At 53.0% G+C, this 21,489-nt stretch overlaps 1 protein-coding gene across 3 annotated transcripts in view; it reads left to right on the top strand.

The window, feature by feature from the left end:
* The first annotated feature begins 10,076 nt into the window (after positions 1–10,076).
* Positions 10,077–21,489, top strand: part of tatdn1 (TatD DNase domain containing 1) — a 70,883-nt gene continuing 59,470 nt past the window's right edge. For 2 of the 3 annotated variants that reach the window (XM_072467867.1, XM_072467868.1), the window contains exons 1-2: positions 10,145–10,209; positions 18,207–18,272. Coding sequence is in view for 1 of the 3 variants with exons in the window: in XM_072467866.1 (XP_072323967.1) it covers positions 10,158–10,209; positions 18,207–18,272 (118 nt within the window). In the remaining 2 variants the exon portion in view is untranslated. Of the gene's footprint in view, positions 10,210–18,206; positions 18,273–21,489 lie in introns of all 3 variants that reach the window. The other variant, XM_072467866.1, reaches the window with a different exon arrangement.

Below are 21,489 nucleotides of genomic sequence, written 5' to 3'. Positions count from 1 at the left end.
CAAAATGGGCTGGTGAAGAGGGCTTGTGTGTTTGCCCACCTGAAGAGACTGAAGGCGGACGTGGTGATGCTGCAGGAGATACATCTTAAAGTGGTGGATCAGGTCAGGTTGAGGAAAGGCTGTGTTAGTCAGGTTTTCCACTCGGGGCTGGACTCAAAGACAAGGGGGGCTGTGATTTGGGTCAACAAGCGGGTGGCATTTGTGGCAAGAAGGATAGTCTCGGATGTGGGAGGTAGATTTACCATGGTTAGTGGCAGGCTGCAGGCGGAATTCGTCCCAAATTGGGACGATGGGGATTTTATAAAGAGGGTACTGGGGAAGATTCCGGACCTGGATTCGCACAGGCTGATTATGGGTGGGGACTTCAACATGGTTATTGATCCAGGCCTGGATCAGTCATGTCCGAGAACGGACAAGGTGCCAGCAATGGCAAAGGAGTTGAAAGGGTTCATGGAGCAGATTGGGGGGGGGGGGGGGGGGGGGGGGCAAGCAGCGCCCGCAATCGAGGTTGGATGTGGGGCTGTTGGCGGACGAAGCGGTCTGCGAGAGGTTGAGGAAGTGCATGCTGAACTATCTGCAGGTGAACTACATGGGGGAGGTCTCAGCAATGGTGGTCTGGGAAGCGCTGAAGGCAGTGGTGAGAGGGGAGCTGATCTCGATCCGGGCAAACAGTGACAGGACAGAAAGGGCAGAGACAGACCGACTGGTAAGAGACATCCTACGAGTGGATAGGAGATATGCGGAGGCTCCAGAGGCAGGGCTATTGAGGGAACGCCGGAGGCTGCAGGCGGAATTTGGTGTGTTAACTACAGGTGGAGCAGTGTAGCTGCTCAGGAAGCTGAAGGGAGCGATCTACGAGCACGAGGAAAAGACCAGTAGGATGCTTGCACAGCAGCTCAGAAAGAGGGAGGCAGCTAGGGAAATAGGGAAAGTAGTTGACGGGGACGGGAACTTAGTTGGGGACTCGGAGGGGGTGAGCAAGACCTTTCGGGACTTTTATAGTAGGTTGTATAGATCGAAGCCCCCTGGGGGGCCGGAGGGGATGAGGCATTTCTTGGATGGTCTGACTTTCCCGAAGGTGGAAGGGAAGCTGGTAGAAGGGCTGGGGGCCCCGGTCGGGCTGGAGGAGATAGTGGAGGGCTTGTAGGCCATGCAGTCGGGGAAGGCCCCGGGGCCGGACGGGTACCCAGTCGACTTCGGAATATTTCAGACTGCACCGGGGGACGAGACAGAGATGTCCCCTCTCCCCACTGCTGTTTGCGCTTGCGATAGGGCCGCTGGCAATTGCTCTGAGGGCCTCAAGGGGCTGGTTCGGGTGGGGGGGGGGGGGGTGCAGTGGAGCAGAGTCTCGTTGTATGGAGATGACTTGCTGCTGTATGTCTCAGACCCAATGGAGGGGATGGGGGAAATTATGGGAATCCTAGGGGAATTCGGCCGGTTTTCGGGTTACAAGCTTAATATGGGGAAGAGTGAGTTGTTTGTGGTTCAGGCGAGAGGTCAGGAGAGGCGACTAGGGGAACTGCCGTTCAGAGTGGTAGGGGACTGTGGTGAATGTATTCACCTAATGCATGCATGATACTGTAACCTATGACCTATGACCTGGAAGTGGTGATACGAGCTGCTTCCAGGTACTGTATTGTAACCCCGGTGGGCTCCGTCTCTGGCTCCGCCCTCACCGGGGCCATATATAGACCGGCCGCCTGTGGGCGGCATTCAACCGACTCTGGCTAGGCAAGTTCATGACTAATAAAGCCTAATGTTCACTCGTTCTCTCTGCCTCTCGGTGAATTGAAGGTACATCAGGGACAGTTTTAGGTACTTGGGTATTCAGGTGGCGAGGGATTGGGACAGGCTACACAAATTGAACCTGGCCCGGTTGGTGGACCAGATGAAGGAGGATTTCCGAAGATGGGATGCGCTCCCGTTGTCTCTGGCGGGTAGGGTGCAGTCGGTAAAAATGACAGTCATCCCGAGGTTTCTCTTCGTTTTCCAGTGCCTCCCCATCTTCATTCTTTTTTAAGCGGATTAATAAGATTATTGTTGTCTTTGTGTGTGGGGGGAGGTACGCCCCCACGGGTGAAGAGGACAATGCTTGAGCGCAATCGTGGAGATGGTGGACTGGCGCTGCCGAATATCAGTAATTATTACTGGGCGGCTAACATAGCCATGGTGAGGAGGTGGCTGAAGGAGGGGGAGCCGGCGTGGGTGCGCATGGAAGTGGCCTCGTGTAAGGGCACACGTTTAGGGGCACTGGTGACGGTGTCCCTGCCGTTTCCGCCAGTGCAGTACTCCACCAGTCTGGTGGTGGTGGCGGCCCTGAGAGTCTGGGGGCAGTGGAGGAGGCATGTGGGAGCAGAGGGGGCATTGGTGTGGTGCCCACTCTGTGACAATCATAGGTTTGCCCCGGGGAGGATGGATTGGGGGTTCCGTATTTGGCGGAGAGCGGGAATAGAGAGGATGGGGGACTTGTTCTTGGAAGGTAGCTTCCCGAGTATGAGGGCGCTGGAGGAGAAGTTTGCACTGGCTGGAGGGAATGAACTCCAATATTTACAGGTGCGGGACTTTCTGCGGAAGCAGGTACCAACCTTCCCACTCCTGCCGTTAAGGGGGATTTAAGACAGGGTGGTCTCAAGCGGATGGATAGGGGAGGGGAGCGTCTCGGACATTTATAAAGAGCTTATGGGTTAGGAGGAGACTCAGACCGAGGAGCTGAAGCGAAAGTGGGAGGAGGAGCTGGGGGGAGAGATGGAGGAGGGTCTTTGGGCTAGGAAGGGTCAATGCTACCGCAACATGTGCCAGGCTCAGCCTGATCCGTTTAAGGTTGTTCACCGGGCTCACATGACAGTGGCCCGGATGAGCAGATTCTTTGGGGGTGGAGGACAGGTGTGCGGGGGGGGGGGGGGGGGGGGGGGGGGGGGCAGCGAACCATGTCCACACGCTCTGGGCATGTCCAAAACTGAGGGGATTTTGGCAGGGGTTTGCCGACACCATGTCCGCGGTATTAAACATGAGGGTGGCAATGAGTCCAGAGGTGGCGATTTTTGGGGTATCGCAGGACCCGGGAATCCAGGAGGAGAAAGAGGCAGATGTTCTGGCCTTTGCTTCCCTGGTAGCCCGGAGGCGTATATTGCTGGCGTGGAGGGACTCAAAGCCCCTGAAATCGGAGACATGGCTTTCAGACATGGCAGGCTTCCTCTGCCTGGAGAAAATTAAGTTCGCCATGAGAGGGTCTCAGCTGGGGTTTGCCCGGAGGTGGCAACCATTTGTCGACTTCCTCGCAGAGAACTAATCGTCAGCAGAAAGGGGGGGGGGCTAGGCTAGTGTAGGATAGGGGGGTAAGTAATGGCAAGAACTGCGGGCGAGGGTGGCGGAATTTGCACTATGTATATATTTCTCTTGTTATTTATATTGTTGATTTTGTTGCTGTTAAAATGCCAAAGAAAATACCTCAATAAAACGTTTATTAAAAAACAAGAAGCCTTCGGGGGACCTGCACATCTGCATTGATCCCAAGGATCTCAATAAGAATATGATGCGGGAACACTACCCCGTCCCGAAGCGGGAGGAACTCACGAGTGAGATGGCACACGCGCGCTTCTTCACCAAATTGGATGCATCACAGGGATTTTGGCAAATCCAGCTGGAAGAGTCCAGAAGGCTCTGCACCTTCAACACGCCTTTTGGCAGATACTGCTACAATCGCATGCCATTTGGCATCATCTCGGCATCGGAGATATTCCATCGCATCATGGAGCAGATGATGGAAGGCATTGAAGGTGTGTACGTGGACGACATCATCATATGCTCCATGACCCCTGAGGAACATGTGTCCCGTCTCCAGAAGGTATTCCGCCGTGTACATGCCAATGGCCTAAAGTTAAACAGGTCCAAACGTAGTTTTGGCACATCGACGCTCAAGTTCCTAGGCGACCAGATCTCACAGCATGGTGTGCGCCCGGACACAGACAAAATCAAGGCCATCAAGGCGATGAAGGTCCCGGAGGACAAAAAGGTGGTGCTGCGCTTCTTGGATATGGTCAATTTTCTGGGCAAGTTCATTCCAAACATGGCCACACACACCACGGCCCTATGCAACTTGGTGAAAAGGTCAACTGCCTTTGAGTGGAAGGCGGCACACCAGACAGAGTGGCTGGAGCTGAAAGCCAAGCTCACCACTGCACCAGTCCTGGCATTCTTCGATCCGGACCGGGAGACAAAGATATCCACAGATGCGAGTCAGGATGGCATCGGTGCGGTGTTGCTTCAACCAGATGACACATCACCAGTTGCCTACCCATCAAGGGCAATGACGCCCACTGAAACCAGATATGCACAGATTGAGAAGGAGTGTTTGGGTCTTCTCACCGGCATCCTCAAATTTCATGATTATGTCTACGGCCTGCCGACATTCAGTTGAGACGGATCATAGGCCTCTGGTCCACATCATCCACCAGGACCTGAACGACATGATGCCTCGGTTGCAGAGAATCCTGCTTGAACTTAGGAGGTATGACTTCAACTTGGTGTATACACCTGGCCAGGACCTCTTCATTGCTGATACATTGTCCCGCTCCGTCACCTCGCCCAGTGAGCCGCTGGAGATCATCCAGCACATCGAATCACAGGTGCAGCTGTGTGCTAGCACTCTCTCGGTGACAGATGAGAAGGTAGTTCTTATCTGTGATGAGACAGCCAAAGACCCCCTCTTGCAGCGCGCCATCCACAACCTCACTAATGGCTGACAGAAAGGGCAGTGGCCACAATTTTACAATGTGAAGGATGACCTGACGGTGATTGATGGTATCCTCCTCAAGCTGGACATAATTGTCATTCCGCTCAGTCTCCAGAGCTTGGTGCTGCGCCAGATTCATGAGGGACACCTGTGCTTCGAGAAGTGCAGACGCAGAGCCCGGCAAGCTGTCTACTGGCCCGGCATCAGCCGGGACATCACAAACATGTTCCTGAACTGTGCTACCTGTCAGCGGTTCCAGCCAGCGCAGAGCAAGGAGTCACTCCAACAGCATGACATAGTGACCCCTCCGTGGTCCAAGGTTGGCATCGACCTCTTTCATGCGAATGGTCACGACTACGTATTGATCATGAACTAAATGGTCACGACTACGTATTGATCATGAACTATTTCTCGAATTACCCTGAGGTGCTGAAGCTCCCGGACATCACCTCTCGGACCGTCACCAAAGCCTGTAAGGAGACATTCTCAAGGCATGGCATCCCAATCACCGTCATGAGCGACAATGGCCCATGCTTTAGCAGTCGAGAATGGTCCACGTTTGCCAGGTCATACAATTTCCAGCATGTCACCTCCAGTCTGCACTATCCGCAGTCCAATGGAAAAGCCGAGAAAGGGGTGCACATTGTGAAACAGCTCATCTGCAAGGCCGCGGACTCTGCTTCCGACATACACCTTGCACTGCTCGCGTACAGGGTGAATCCATTGTCCACTGGCATGTCGCCGGCTCAACTCCTGATGAACAGGGACCTGCGGACGACGCTTCTAGCCATACACCTGCCCAACCTGGATCACCTCCCGGTGCTGCAGAAGATGCAGCAGCTCAGAGACCGTCAAAAGCAGGGCTATGATGCCCATGCCACCGATCTGGCCGTGCTATCCCCTGCAGACACTGTCAGGATCAAGATACCGGATGGTGGGTGGTCTGCCCCGGCTGTCGTTGTTCGACAGGCCGCGCCCCGCTCTTATGTTGTACGTATGGCTGATGGCTCCATCGTGCGAAGGAATCGATGAGCACTGCGCAGTTGCCTGCCCGCAACCACTTTCTCCTCCATTTCCAGATGTTGAATTGCCACCTCCTGATACTTCGCACCACGAGACCACCAGTCAGGCTTCCATCCCGCCTGTTAAGGCGCCGTCGTCCCCTCCGCCACCTCTCCGGCGGTCGACCAGGATCAGACGCAAGCCTCAGAGACTGGACTTGTGCACGTTTGTTTTGTTTGCTCTGTTCTGTTGTCCTCCGTCAGTCACATTAGACAGACTCATTCACATGTAAAGACATTCACATACGCCAACAAAACATTAAAAGGGGAGATGTCATAGATCATAGAATTTACCATAGAATTTACAGTGCAGAAGGAGGCCATTCGGCCCATCGAGTCTGCACCAGCTCTTGGAAAGAGCACCCTACCCAAGGTCAACACCTCCACCCCATCTCCATAACCCAGCAACCCCACCCAACACTAAGGGCAATTTTGGACACTAAGGGCAATTTATCATGGCCAATCCACCTAACCTGCACATCTTTGGACTGTGGGAGGAAACCAGAGCACCCGGAGGAAACCCACGCATACACGGGGAGGATGTGCAGACTCCGCACAGACAGTGACCCAAGCCGGAATCGAACCTGGGACCCTGGAGCTGTGAAGCAATTGTGCTATCCACAATGCTACCGTGCTGTCATGATATGCAAACATGCAGCTAATGAACACATAGAATAGGACACAACCAATGAGCAGTCAGGGCACTCAGGGGTGGTATCTCACTATAAAAGGGATGAGGCACTCACACCCCACCTCTTTCCACAGACCAACATCTACAGAGTGAGACAGGGTGTACCCTCAGCATCACACCCCAGCACGTGCTTAGAGCAAGGCTGGTTGCGTTAGACTGAGTAACTACATTTAGATTAGCAGAGAGTTGAACTCATTGAGAACTGTGCTAATAGTTCAATAAAACACATTGAACTCACTTCAAAGTCTGGAGCATCTTTTACTCAAAACTGCATTAAGTGGCAGCTTGTGTTATTCCAAATTACATAACACAACATATCCTACTTGAGAATAGGTGGTATTCTTAAGTTATAAAATGTGGATCTGCTTCAGAAGCCGATTATGTGGCACGCAGATGAAGTGACCAGTCCGGTGGAGTGAATTTCATCTGATCATGTTTGTGATGCTGGAGGAATTGACTTTAGTGAGGATGCCGGAGGTTGTTCACCTGTATTCCCACGTGAATTTGCATATAGTGGAGACACTGCTGGTGGAAATTCTCCAGCGCTCGGAGGTGTCTTTGGTAGGTGACCCAAGTCTCATTGCCATTCCGAAGGGTGACGCCAACAACAGCATTCTAGACCAAAGCCTTTGTCCTCTTATGGAAGCCTCTGGTGTCAAAGACCTGGTTGCACAATTTTCAGAAGGCTGCACTGGCACAGCTAATACTGTGCTGGATCTCCACTTCAATAATGATCTTTTGAGAAAGGTAAACGCTGAGACATGGGAAGTGCTCAATGATTTCTAAAGGTTCCCATCAATAACAATTGCTGGAGATGTAGAGGGAGGGCTGGTGGAAGATTTTGGTCTCAGCGATATTGAATGAGAGAACAACCCTTTTGCATGTGGAGTTGAAGACGTTGATGTGCTCTGAATGTTGCCTGCAATGTCGGCCAGAAATACATAGTCGTCAGCATATAGTAAATCGTGGATATGCTGGAGGATGACCATAGCCTTAGCTGGCTGTCAGCCTGTTCAACTGAAAAGTTCCTGCTGTGTTGAAACTTAATTATGACCCTGATCACAACTGAGTTCCATGACCAGGCTGAGGTAGGTAGTGGAAAGAGTTGGTGCAATCACACAAACCTGCTTGACGCCCTCCATATACGAGAAACTCCTTCTCCAATCCATTGCAAAGGACAGTCACTGTCATAATAATAATATAATAATAATTGTGCATATCATTGTGCAAGAGTCGCAGGATAATAAATTTTGCTGGACATCCAAATCTCTGGAGGACTTTTCAAAGGGCTTCAGGTTGATGGGACTCAATGGCCTTTGACAGATCAATAAGCCATATAGATCGCTTTTCATTGTTCCGCTTTTCTGGGATTTGTTGAGTTACACGATGGGTTGGATTTTATGTTTTCCAGTGGGTGAGTGTTGTGGAACTTGAAAGTGAGTGGTCCCCCACCCACTCCAGGTAAAGTGGTCAGTTAGAGATGTTAAAGGGGGACTCCACACCCAATCGGGAGTCTAGGCTGGGTAGTCAGGTGCCAGAGGGGTTATACCGTTAACACGTCAGTCATGGTTACAAGTTTAGAATCTTTGCTCTCTGAATCTCCCTTTTTTTTATTGAAGGTTCAAAAACATCAAAAAATTAACTAAAAGATCATAAGAAGCTGCCACCTAGACCCGTAGAATGTGCTACTACATGCAGCCATGGTCCCAGTGGTAGACCTTTCCTTCTGTCCTGGTGCAGCCTCATTATACCTGCCATAAAGTGCTCCCAAACCTTTTCCAATTTACAACTTTTTTAATAGACCTTTTTTGAAACAGGTCAGAATGGAACTAAACCAGAAATATAGTACAAAATATGATCATAAAAGAGAGAAAATGCAAGTTTAGGTGATTAACTGTGTTTATTGTGATGGGGTGATCAAGGATGATAGGGGAGATAGCACACCAAGGGTAAAAGGTCATTGTTGGTGAATTTGATTCAGGCATTCTGCAGAAACCAGAGTAAAAGAATTTGAAGGAGTAATGCAAGAGGTCGAGTTCAAGGAGATAGGTGGTGATGCACATTCAAGGGCATTAGAGGGGAAGACAGATTAGAAATAAATTGGTATTTGGAGAAGATGGATCTATTGGAATATATTTGAAATGATGCTATAACAATATATTTGAAGAATGGGGAGAATTATAGGGAGGAAGTCACTGACAATGTCAAGACACAGTACGTCAGTGATAGTCATTAAGGGGTACGCTTGTGCACATGAGGGGCGTCATTCTCCGACCCCCCGCCGGGTTGGAGAATCGCCGGGGGCTGCCGTGAATCCCGCCCCCGCCGGTTGCCGAAGTCTCCGGTACCGGATATTCGGCGGGGGCAGGAATCGGGCCGCGCCGGTTGGAGGGCCCCCCCGCTGGATTCTCCGGCCCGGATGGGCCGAAGTCCCGCCGATAAATTGCCTGTCCCGCCGGCGTGGATTAAACCACCTTTTGAACGGCGGGACAAGGCGGCGTGGGCGGGCTCCGGGGTCCTGGGGGGGGCACGGGGCGATCTGGCCCCGGGGGGTGCCCCCACGGTGGCCTGGCCCGCGATCGGGGCCCACCGATCCGCGGGCGGGCCTGTGCCATGGGGCACTCTTTCCCTTCCGCCTCCGCCAGTCTCCACCATGGCGGAGGCGGAAGAGACTCCCTCCACTGCGCATGCGCGGGAAACTGACAGCGGCCGCTGACGCTCCCGTGCATGTGCCACCCCGAGATGTCATTTCCGCGCCAGCTGGCGGGGCAACAAAGGCCGTTTCCGCCAGCTGGCGGGGCGGAAATTCCTCCGGCGTCGGCCTAGCCCCTCAATGTTGGGGCTCGGCCCCCAAAGATGCGGAGCATTCCGCACCTTTGGGGCGGCGCGATGCCCGTCTGATTGGCGCCGTTTTGGGCACCAGTCGGCGGACATCGCGCCGTTTCGGGAGAATTTCGCCCGAGATATCATTTGGCTGGTGGTGGGTGGAGTTTTGGTGGAGGTGAAACCGGGTAAGGACGAGATAGAGAAATACACAAGTTAAATTGGTATGAGGTTGGCACAATGTCATGGGCCAAGGGGAATCTGAGGATAGAGAGGAGGCAGTTGATTCGAAGGAATCTGATGAGAAATAATCAAGCAGTCTCTCTTAGTTTGTTTTGGATATTAAGTTGGGAAGTGTGGAGCTCTAACAGTTTCAGCTCCTCAGGGTTGAGAAGTAGTTTGTTGTCAAAAGCAGTCCACCTGAAGCAATGGAATGGTTCGGGTCTGGGGAGAGACGCTAAATGCAGCCAATACCAGAGGGAACAAAAACTAGATTCTCTCGAGGAGATATTACTGTTCCACTTCCGACTCAGTTTAAGCCTTAACATCATTTACTTTGAGGTCAGAGTGAAGCCAAAGGCACTTCCACAAACTCTACATTTATTTGACTGCAAAGCACCTCGAAGGAATGTCCTGAAACACAATCAGTGAACCTGTGATCAGATTACAAACCTGTTCTACTGTCAAATAAATCGATATATGTAGCAGCGAGGAGGCCGGTTATTTCACCGACCACTGACTGGACTACCCCCAGGTGACCTCGCTGACCTCTGGCTGCAGGTGCAAACTGCCCGCCTTCGGGGGTCAGAGGTGACAGGTTAGCGCCGGGGTGAAGCAGTTCCGGGGGCGTATGGCGGCTCGTTTCCCCTCCGCGCGGAGAATGGGGACCTTCACTTTTATCGGTAAGTCTTTCCCGGCGACGGAGAAACGGAGGCTCCCGGGCTCAATAGGAGGGAAATCCGCTGCGGAGGCCGGGGCTTCCCGGCTCGTCAGGCCCTGGCCCACCGCCCCCTCCTCCCGTGGTCCCCTCCTGACTCTGACCCCCTCCCCCCTCAGCGGTACCCCCTCCCCCCCTCAGCGGTACCCCCTCCCCCCCTCAGCGGTACCCCCTCCCCCCTCAGCGGTACCCCCCTCCCCCCCTCAGCGGTACCCCCTACCCCCTCAGCGGTACCCCCCTCCTCCCCCTCCCCTCCTCCCCCTCCCCTTGGCGGCGCGGCGCCCCCTCCTCCCCCTCGGTGGCGCGGCGCCCCCTCCTCCCCCTCCCCTTGGCGGCGCGGCGCCCCCTCCTCCCCCTCCCCTTGGCGGCGCGGCGCCCCCTCCTCCCCCTCCCCTTGGCGGCGCGGCGCCCCCTCCTCCCCCTCCCCTTGGCGGCGCGGCGCCCCCTCCTCCCCCTCTCCTTGGCGGCGCGGCGCCCCCTCCGCGCCCTCCCCTCGGTGGCGCGGCGCCCCCTCCTCCCCCTCCCCTCGGCGGCGCGGCGCCCCCTCCTCGCCCTCCCCTCGGCGGCGCGGCGCCCCCTCCTCGCCCTCCCCTCGGCGGCGCGGCGCCCCCTCCTCCCCCTCCCCTCGGCGGCGCGGCGCCCCCTCCTCCCCCTCCCCTCGGCGGCGCCCCCTCCCCTCGGCGGCGCGGCGCCCCCTCCTCGCCCTCCCCTCGGCGGCGCGGCGCCCCCCTCCTCGCCCTCCCCTCGGCGGCGCGGCGCCCCCTCCTCGCCCTCCCCTCGGCGGCGCGGCGCCCCCTCCTCGCCCTCCCCTCGGCGGCGCGGCGCACCCTCCTCGCCCTCCCCTCGGCGGCGCGGCGCACCCTCGGCGGCGCGGCGCCCCCTCCTCGCCCTCCCTTCGGCGGCGCGGCGCCCCCTCCTCGCCCTCCCCTCGGCGGCGCGGCGCCCCCTCCTCGCCCTCCCCCTCGGCGGCGCGGCGCCCCCTCCTCGCCCTCCCCTCGGCGGCGCGGCGCCCCCTCCTCGCCCTCCCCTCGGCGGCGCGGCGCCCCCTCCTCGCCCTCCCCTCGGCGGCGCGGCGCCCCCCTCCTCGCCCTCCCCTCGGCGGCGCGGCGCCCCCCTCCTCGCCCTCCCCTCGGCGGCGCGGCGCCCCCTCCTCGCCCTCCCCCTCGGCGGCGCGGCGCCCCCTCCTCGCCCTCCCCTCGGCGGCGCGGCGCCCCCTCCTCGCCCTCCCCTCGGCGGCGCGGCGCCCCCTCCTCGCCCTCCCCTCGGCGGCGCGGCGCCCCCTCCTCGCCCTCCCCTCGGCGGCGCGGCGCCCCCTCCTCGCCCTCCCCTCGGCGGCGCGGCGCCCCCCTCCTCGCCCTCCCCTCGGCGGCGCGGCGCCCCCTCCTCGCCCTCCCCTCGGCGGCGCGGCGCCCCCTCCTCGCCCTCCCCTCGGCGGCGCGGCGCCCCCTCCTCGCCCTCCCCTCGGCGGCGCGGCGCCCCCTCCTCGCCCTCCCCTCGGCGGCGCGGCGCCCCCCTCCTCGCCCTCCCCTCGGCGGCGCGGCGCCCCCCTCCTCGCCCTCCCCTCGGCGGCGCGGCGCCCCCCTCCTCGCCCTCCCCTCGGCGGCGCGGCGCCCCCCTCCTCGCCCTCCCCTCGGCGGCGCGGCGCCCCCTCCTCGCCCTCCCCTCGGCGGCGCGGCGCCCCCTCCTCCCCCTCCCCTCGGCGGCGCGGCGCCCCCTCCTCCCCCTCCCCTCGGCGGCGCGGCGCCCCCTCCTCCCCCTCCCCTCGGCGGCGCGGCGCCCCCTCCTCCCCCTCCCCTCGGCGGCGCGGCGCCCCCTCCTCCCCCTCCCCTCGGCGGCGCGGCGCCCCCTCCTCCCCCTCCCCTCGGCGGCGCGGCGCCCCCTCCTCCCCCTCCCCTCGGCGGCGCGGCGCCCCCTCCTCCCCCTCCCCTCGGCGGCGCGGCGCCCCCTCCTCCCCCTCCCCTCGGCGGCGCGGCGCCCCCTCCTCCCCCTCCCCTCGGCGGCGCGGCGCCCCCTCCTCCCCCTCCCCTCGGCGGCGCGGCGCCCCCTCCTCCCCCTCCCCTCGGCGGCGCGGCGCCCCCTCCTCCCCCTCCCCTCGGCGGCGCGGCGCCCCCTCCTCCCCCTCCCCTCGGCGGCGCGGCGCCCCCTCCTCGGTCCCCTCCCCATGTGGCATTGCTCCCCATCCTCTCAGGAGAATGCAGGACATACCAGAGTTTTGGACTTGGCCCTAAAATTCTGTTATGCTCTTCTGTGGCACCTGGATCCTCTGGTTGCACTGTCCCCAGCTGTAGGCAGCATGCTCCTGCTGCTGATTTCCTGAGCCACTTCTACCGAAGTTCGATTCCAGGCTTGGGTCACTGTCCGTGCGGAACCTGCACGTTCCCCCTGTCTGCGTAGGTTTCCTCCTACAAATTCTGAAAGACGTGCTGTTAGGTAATTTGGACATACTGAATTCTCCCTCTGTGTACCCGAATAGGCGCCGGAATGTGGCAACTGGGCCTTTTCACAGTAACTTCATTGCAGTGTTAATGTAAGCCTACTTGTGACAATAAAGATTATTATTATTATCCATGTCTGTTTGGTAGAGGGGTTGTCTCTTACTCCTGCCATTGGGGGAGCTCACCTCACTGCAGGCCCTCCGACCCCACTGCATCACATCAGGTAAGAGTGAGAAACCTGGGGAGCAGCCTCAAAAATCCCATGTGCTGGTGAGTATTGTGACCCTTGTCATGATCCCTTTAATTAAAAATTCTTCCCGTTGAAAGCTCTAGTCATGCTCTAGTGTATCTCTCTGAATGACACCCAGGGGTGGTATGCTGAAACCATGACTCAGTTACCGGACCTCTGTAAGTCCACTCCTTCACCATTCAAGTTCCCGACCCACTGCTGGTCCCACTGTTTGACCTGTTTCAGCGGGGACAATTCTACCCCTGGTCTCGGCTGAATTAGCTGACTTACTTGGGATAGTGCCACAGATTGTACAACTGATGCCATGGACTGAGAAGCAAAAAAATGAACCCACCAATCCTGATCCTGATTATGAGCTGGTAACTGCTGTAAGAAGATGAGAAGGTGATAACAGTATTAAACTTGGTTGGATTCCGGCCCCAGCCCCATAGTTGAGATTCAAAAGTAATCAAAGGCGGAAAGAACACACCACCTCTGGTGTTTTGCCCCACCATGAGCCAGTGTCTTTAAGGAACAGGGAAATGTATTTTTAAGATAGTATTGAAGTGCTGAAATATTTAGCATTTTAGATCATTGCTCCTGCTTTGATTATTTTGCAGATAACATTTTGGCTTGTTATGCAGAAACAATGCCAGCAGCGCGGGTTCAATTCCCATACCGGTCTCCCCGAACGGGTGCCAGAATGTGGTGACCAGGGGCTTTTCACAGTAACTTCATTGAAGCCTACTTGTGACAATAAGCGATTATTATTATCTGTCTTTTGCAGCAGTTTTGTCTTATTCTTTGCACCTCAGGCTGATGATTAAGATTTAACTTCTGTCTTGCATAATTTCAGACGAATGTACTGGTGTAATCTCCAAAATGATGTGATCTTAGGGAAGAGCATTGGAAATTAGTACATAGTGAAGATTCTAGAGTTGTCTGATTTGCACCTGCCATAATTTTCCATCAGTTGGTTTTAATGAATGGAAAATCATGTGCAGTATGATTGAAGTGTACAGTATGATCTTGCAAGATGTTGTTCAAATTTACTCTATAGGGCGGCGCGGTAGCACTGCTACTTCACAGCACCAGGGTTCCAGGTTCGATTCCTGGCTTGGGTCACTATCTGTGTGGAATCTGCCCTTCTCCCTGTGTCTGTGTGAGTTTCCTCTGGGTACTTCGGTTTCCTCCCACAAGTCCAGAAAGACGTGCTTGTTAGATGAATTCTCCCTCTGCGTACCCGAACAGGCGCCAGGGTGTGGCGACGAGGGAATTTTCACAGTAACTTCATTGCAGTGTTAATGGAACCCTACTTGTGACACTAATAAAGATTATTAATGGAGACGCTTCTCTCTGGGGAAGGGGAAAAAAGAAAAGCCCATGTGACCACTTTGCATGTTGTAGAATGTTCTAAAATGTTTTATAGCCAATGAAGTACTTATGAAATGGAGGGAACATGGCAGTTAATTTGCATGCAGCAAGGTGTCAGATAGCAATGTGATAATGACCAGATAATCTGTTTTAGTAATGTTGATTGAGGAATAAATATTGGCCAGAATACTGTGGTGAATATGTCTTTGAATAGTGCCATGGGATCTTAACGTGTACCTGAGAAGGTAGAGGGCCCTTGGTTTCATATCAAATGCAAAAGTTGGCACCTTTGACAGTACTGCATCGGACTGTCAACCTAGATTTTTGAACTCCAATTTCTGGACCTGAACAAACTTATAGCCATTTAGCTCAGAGGTGAGAATGCTCACAGTCCACCACAGCTAACGCCTCACACTGCGATCCTGTGCTCCCCGTTGGCCAAAAAGGGACATTGATAGAAATATTGTAGCAGATTGACATATTCTCGATTTGAGAGCATGTGTTGAGGTACTTGATAAAATGCAGTGATAGGTTACAGTATGAAATGTGAAGAACATCTTATAAATTGTCAAGGAGCATCTAACAAATGAAGAGCATCCATTGTGGACTTCAGAAAATATTGGTCTTGACAAGTGTAAGAAATGTGTATTTTGAATACATATGATGGCGGGGTCATTTGATGTGAACGTGGCAGCGGTTGAGTTTTCGTGATCTCCAGCTCTGCTCATCTTTCAATTTGTCATTTCATCCTGGTGCACATTTCATTTATGTTTCTTGGGTTACATGTTCCTGATTGGTCTTTTTGCAAGAAGGAACCAAAATAAAATGTTAAAATCTTCATTTTGTTTGTGGCTGGCACGAGCTTGTAGTGGCACAGTTACTGCTGAGCGGGCTCTTACCTTGGCGGTGTTGTGTACATTAGATGATGGCTGCCATCAAAGATGTTGTCTTGACTGAGAATTTTGGCTCTGCAGTGCAAGCCATTAGAACTCACTTCAAAGGGCCTGCTGGATACCTTCAGAAGAACGATAGAGGTGCATGAGAGGGTTCTTGCACTCTAAGAGCACTGTTTCTAGTTGGTGGCCGCCTTTATGCCGCCGAAACCCTGCTGCATAGTGTCTGGTTTATCCTGACTGGTTTGGGAGATGAGGGCTGAAAGGGATATCCCCCAAGCCTGGCTTCTGGCAAGAGATGGGGGTGAATTCCTGATTGTGTTCGAGAATTGGCTGCCATACTTGGTAATCTTGATTTGGAGGCTGGGTGTGTCAGGTTCGATGGAGCACAACGTATCCTGTCTGCGAGGACAGGGGTCGGGAAGACCCACCAATCGCTGGTCCTGGATAATCTTTTTTTTTAAAATAAATTTAGAATACCCAATTAATCTTTTTCCAATTAAGGGGCAATTTAGCTTGGCCAATCTACCTACTCTGCACATCTTTGGGTTGTGGGGGCGAACCCCATACCCATGCAGACACTGGGAGAATATGCAAACTCCACACGGACAGTGACCCAGAGCCGCGATCGAATCTGGGACCTCGGCATCGTGAGGCAGCAGAGCAAATATAATCTTATTCTTGATGCTCATCATGAGGGGTTGCATGAGGTCAAGCGGGTGGAGTCATTTCCCCCCCCTGGCCGAGGCCTAGGCTGGGCATCGGTGGGATGACATAGTAGAAGTAATGGTGTCTCGTGCTTCAATTGGGTGGCACGGTAGCGCAGGGATTAGCACTGCTGCTTCAGAGCGCCAGGGTCCCAGGTTCGATTTCTGCTTGAGTCACTGTCTGTGTGGAGTCTGCACGTTCTCCCGTGTCTGCGTGGGTTTCCTTCGGGTGCTCCGGTTTCTTCCCACTAGTCCCGAAAGATGTGCTTGTTAGGTGAATTGGACATTCTGAATTCTCCCTCGGTGCACTGGAATGTGGCGACTTGGGGATTTTCACAGTAACTTGATTGCAGTGTTAATGTAAGCCGACTTGTGACAATAATAAAGATTATTTATTTATTATTATTGAAGGAATCCTTGAGAGATCCTGAAGGGTGCTCGCTGATCCTGCCTTATCCTTTGCCTTCTCATTCGACATGTAAAGTGTCTTTATCCTGCAATTTACCCTGCAATTCTTCGATGATCCTGAACATTACTCCCCGTTGATCATACTGTTACCTTTTTATTGCTGTCGTTTTTTTCCTGTAGGGAAGTGCAAAATGTGAGCGTGTTGGCCTGTGCTATTGATTATCCTGTTCTAGCAAGATCATTTTGAGCCCATTATGGAAAGTGTGATTTGTGCACAGTTTTACTCCTTCCAATTATTGTGCCTTATAATCCTTGTGATTGCGGAATGGGAGTGTTTTGTGTCACCCCCCTGCCACATTTATGAAGAGAATGAGTGGAGCCAGGTTTTTGTTTCCGATTAATATTTTATGTGTACATTGAATTAAGAATCCATGTTGGACATAGTTTGAATTAAAATACATGTTGGGCATAGTTTGTATCCTGGGGAGGAGTGGTTTCCTTCTGTCTCCTCCTTGAGTTCTTCCTTTCCTAGTTTGGGTCTCACTTTGTGTTCCTCCCCTGGGCTATTGTGGTGGTTGGGTTGTTGAGGAGGGAGGCTGATCTGGATATCCTTTCTGTGAAGGTGATCGCTTTGAGCTCGGCTGGGTGTTCTCTCTTTGGGGGTTCTTTCTCCTCCTCTTCATCCGGGTGAGCATTGTGTTGGTTCTTGTCCTGATCTGGCCCGGTGGTTTGGGCGGGGGTTCGGGGAATTGCCTATGGTTGTGCCAGGTAGGGGGGAATTGCCCCTCCCTCTCAGGACACATTGATAGGTGTCTTAACGGTTCTTCTTCTCCTCGGGTGGGAGTAATCATCTCTTGTGGCGAGTTGCCCTCGATGGAGTTGTAAAGGTACAAACACGAGGGGGGTGCAGGTTTCTGAGGTGTGCTGGAGGCCTTGAAAGTATAGTTTCTTGTGTGTCAGCTGTTGCTGGGCTAGGCTTGGCCTGGGGTTGTGGCTGTTATCCTGTTGCCCCTTGGGGCTCAGGATATCCCTCTCTGAGGGTGTAGTGACAGCCTTCCTGGGAGGCTGGGTTTTGTTTATTTGTCTCTCTGGTACACTGGGGCTTGGGGATGGGTCGGGTTCTGGTGGATACCCTGTTGTTTCCCTCCCCCTGGGGAGGGTGGTTGATTGAGTGGCTGTTGTTCTCTTCAGTGGTGGATATGGTCACCTGGTGGGATATCTCTGGTTGGGTTTTCCCCCCGCTCTTTTCCTTTGCTACCCTGAGAGGCCCTGAAGACTTGACAATAGTTTGAATATGTTGTGATTGTTGCCAGTGATCTCTTCGTAACTGGAATGATTTGGGTTCTGTCCTCTGCCTGCTCCTTTATTTGGGATGTTTAGTTGCATTCTGTAGCATGTATGTAACCTCCCTTAGATCTGGAGTTTGTGTGTACTTTTGATTTTGCAAGGATGGGTATGATTAATCCATTCTTGGTTCCTACTTTGGTGCGGATGGAAAGAGATACGATGGATCATTGATGCTGCTAGAGTTGGGGTTGTTGGGGTGGGGGTGTTGGTGCGCACCTGATCATGGCACAGGAGGTTTATTCAAAATATAAAATCTCAATGAACATAAAAAAGATGCATGTGATGACACTTTAATTTTATGTGGCCAATTCATGAAAGTTTGTTAATATGCTATACCTTGTAACTCTAAATACGTGAGGGAATCTTATAGAGCCATTCACAGTACAGATGTAAATACCTCTGAGCACCTTTTAAAGTCATAATGGATCTTATTTTATTTTGAACATGAAATAATTGACTTTGATTTTTCAGATTTCCCCTTTGCTTTTCAATGTGTATTGTTCACTTGTCTATATTTTGTTTAATTGTCTTTATTTTACATTAATCTATTTAATACTACTTTTAAACAGATATTGGTATAAATTTGACAGATCCTATGTTTCGTGGGATTTATCGCGGTACTCCGAAACACCAAGGTAAGTCTTGCCTTACAACTATAGCATATTCATGTTACATTCAAAGAACTGGACCTTTTTGTTAAATTTGATTTTTATGTTTGTGCATAGAAGCCTAATAGATTTGAAATGTTTTGATCAGATACTATTGAACCATGAAACTTTATATATAAACAGGAGGCTAATCTTTCTGTCCTGTTAATGGTCATTATTAGCTGCGGTAAGATAATGAGCTCCAATTTCTTATCGGTTTATTGGCTTGCTGAAAGGAGTAAGATGGTGGAACCGTTTAGGATTTGTAGGATACGGTGGATTTAGTGCCATTGGCATAGCTCCAGGAATTACCACTTCAAATGATCAGCGATAAGAATTTTCAGTCATTTTGTAGATTTCTCGCGTCTTGTTTTCTGGATTGTGATTTCTCGCATCTTGCTTTTGGATTGTGATTGCCTGTGAGCTTTTGTTTCAATGGGAATAAAGGGAAAGCGATTCAGTTTTGCAGTGTTTGCACTAATGCTCATGGAGTGACCCCTAGTGGTAATAAGAGTATCCTGACCTAACTACCATGCCTACTTGCAAAATCCTAGCTCAACAAAGTAATATGAAGGTTAGCAAAAGCTTGTTTTTTGTCCCAAGGAAGTAATAACCTCATTTGAATATTCTGCATTAAAATAAACTGTTTACACAAATCAGGGAAAATATGAATTTCATCCATTATAACGGCAAATATAAAGTAACCAATTTTGAACAATCAGTTAGATGTTTTCTACAAGATTCTTCCAGATAATCTGGATAGTCAAGTAAACCCATGATTGGAGATGGTATTACCTAACCTTTTAACATTAATTGTACCAAGTGTATCTACTGAACAGATCTACCACATGTGTTCAGGTGTTCGCTTACCCGAGTCAAGGATTCATCCTTAAACGAGTCACTGAATTTTGCTAACTGTATGGAATTTCTGTTCCGGAGGGAGATTCCTTTGCACGGTGGCACAGTGGTTAGCACTGCTTCTTCACAGCGCCAGGGACCCGGATTCAATTCCGGCCTTGGGTGACTGTGTGGAGTTTGTATATTCTCCCCGTGTCTGCGTGGGTTTCCTTCGGATGCTTCAGTTTCCTCCCACAGTCCAAAGATATGCAGTTTAGGTGGATTGGCCATGATCAATGTGCAGGGTTGCAGGGATAGGACAGGGAAGTGGGCCTAGTTGGAGTGCTCTTTCAGAGTATTGGTGCAGACTTGATGGGCCAAATGGCCTCCTTCTGCGCTGTAGAGATTCTATCTTCATTTCAATTGTCTCTGACTGATTGTGGAATAGGTAACACAGTGGGTTTATGTTGCTGGGCTTACAATACAGAGACTGCACAAATGATCTGGAGATACAAATACAAATCCCACTGTGGCAGCTGGAAAATGTAATTTCAGTGAATTAAATAATTCTGGAGTACACACTTGGTTATCAGTAATGTTTTTTTTTAATAAACATTTTATTGAGTTATTTGGCATTGTAACAGCAACAAGATAAACAATGTACATCTAAAAATATTAACATAGTGCAAATACGGCCTCCCCCTCCCCCAGGTCCCACCATTACTTAACCCCCTAATCTATGCTAGCCTAAACCCCCCCCCCCCTTTCTGCTGACGATTAATTCTCTGCGAAGAAGTCGATGAACGGTTGCCACCTCCGGGCGAACCATAACAATGACCCTCTCATGGCGAACTTAATTTTCTCCAGACAGAGGAAGCCAGCCATGTCCGATAGCCAGGTCTACGCGTCTGCCCAAAGGCCCTCTTCTATCTCTTCACCCCCCCCCCCCCCCCCCCCCCCAGCTCCTCCTCCCACTTTTGCTTCAGCTCCTCAGTCTGCGTCTCCTCCAATCCCATAAGCTCCTTACATATGTCCGAAACGCTCCCCTCTCCTATCCATCGTCCAGAGACCACCCTATCCTGAATCCCCCTTAGAAGCAGGAGTGGGAAGGTTGGTACCTGCCTCCGCAGAAAGTCCCGCACTTGCAGATATCGAAATTCATTTTCCCCCCCCCCCCGCCAGTGTAAACTTTTCCTCAGCGCCCTCATACTCTGGAAGCTCCCTTCTATAAACAAGTCCCCCATCCCCTCAATCTCTGCCAAATTCGGAACCCGCCATCCATCCTCCCAGGGCAAACCGGTTTTATCGCAGATTGGGGACCAGACCGATGCCCCTTCTGCTCTCGCATGTCTCCTCCACTGCCCCCAGACTCTCCAGGCCACCACCACCACTGGACTGGTGGAGTGCCGTGCCGGCAGGAATGGCAGAGGCGCTGTTGGCAGAGGCGCCATTACCAACGCCCCCAGACTTGTGCTCTTACAAGAAGCTGCCTCCATACGCACCCATGCCGACTCCTCTTCCCCACCCCCACCCACTAGCCACCTCCTAACCATGGCTATATTAGCCGCCCAGTAATAATTGCTGAAATTCTGCAGCGCCAGCCCACCATCCTCCTGACTCCGCTCCAGCATTTCCCTCTTCACTTGCGGGGACCACCCCCACCACCACCACAAAGCCCGCAATAACTTTACTGACCCGCTTAAAAAAGGACCGCGGGATGAAGATGGGGAGACATTGGAAACAAATAGGAATCTCGGGAGGACCGTCATTTTTACCGTTTGAACTCTGCCCGCAAGAGACAACGGGAGCGCATCTCATCTCCAGAAATCCTCCTTCATGTGAACCACGAACCGGGCCAGGTTCAATTTATGGAGCCTGTCCCAGTCCCTCGCCACTTGGATACCTGAAATGTACCCCCCGCCACTCTGAATGGCAGTTCCCCCAGTCGCCTCTCCTGACCCCTCGCCTGGATCACAAACGTCTCGCTCTTCCCAATATTAAGCTTGTACCCTGAAAACCGCCCGAATTCCCATAATTACTTCCATCCCCTCCATTGGATCTGAAACGTACAAAAGCAGGTCGTCCGCATACAGCGAGACTCTGTGCTCCACCGGATACTTGCCACCGGAGCGTGGTCCAGCAACCTAACCCAGTCAATAAAGCCCCTCCCAAATCCAAACCGATCCAGCACCTCCCATAAATAATCCCACGCAACCCGGTCAAAAGCTTTCTCCGCTTCCATCGTGACCACTACCTCCACCTCCCTACTATCCGGGGGCATCATGATCACGTTTAACAGCCTTCTTGCATTGGCCACCAGCTGCCTGCTCTTAACAAACTCCGTCTGATCCTCCACAATAATGTCCGG

The sequence above is a fragment of the Scyliorhinus torazame genome, chromosome 11 (genome assembly GCF_047496885.1).
Source record: "Scyliorhinus torazame isolate Kashiwa2021f chromosome 11, sScyTor2.1, whole genome shotgun sequence".
NCBI lineage: Eukaryota > Metazoa > Chordata > Chondrichthyes > Carcharhiniformes > Scyliorhinidae > Scyliorhinus > Scyliorhinus torazame.
This window is presented reverse-complemented; position numbering and strand designations above follow the sequence as displayed.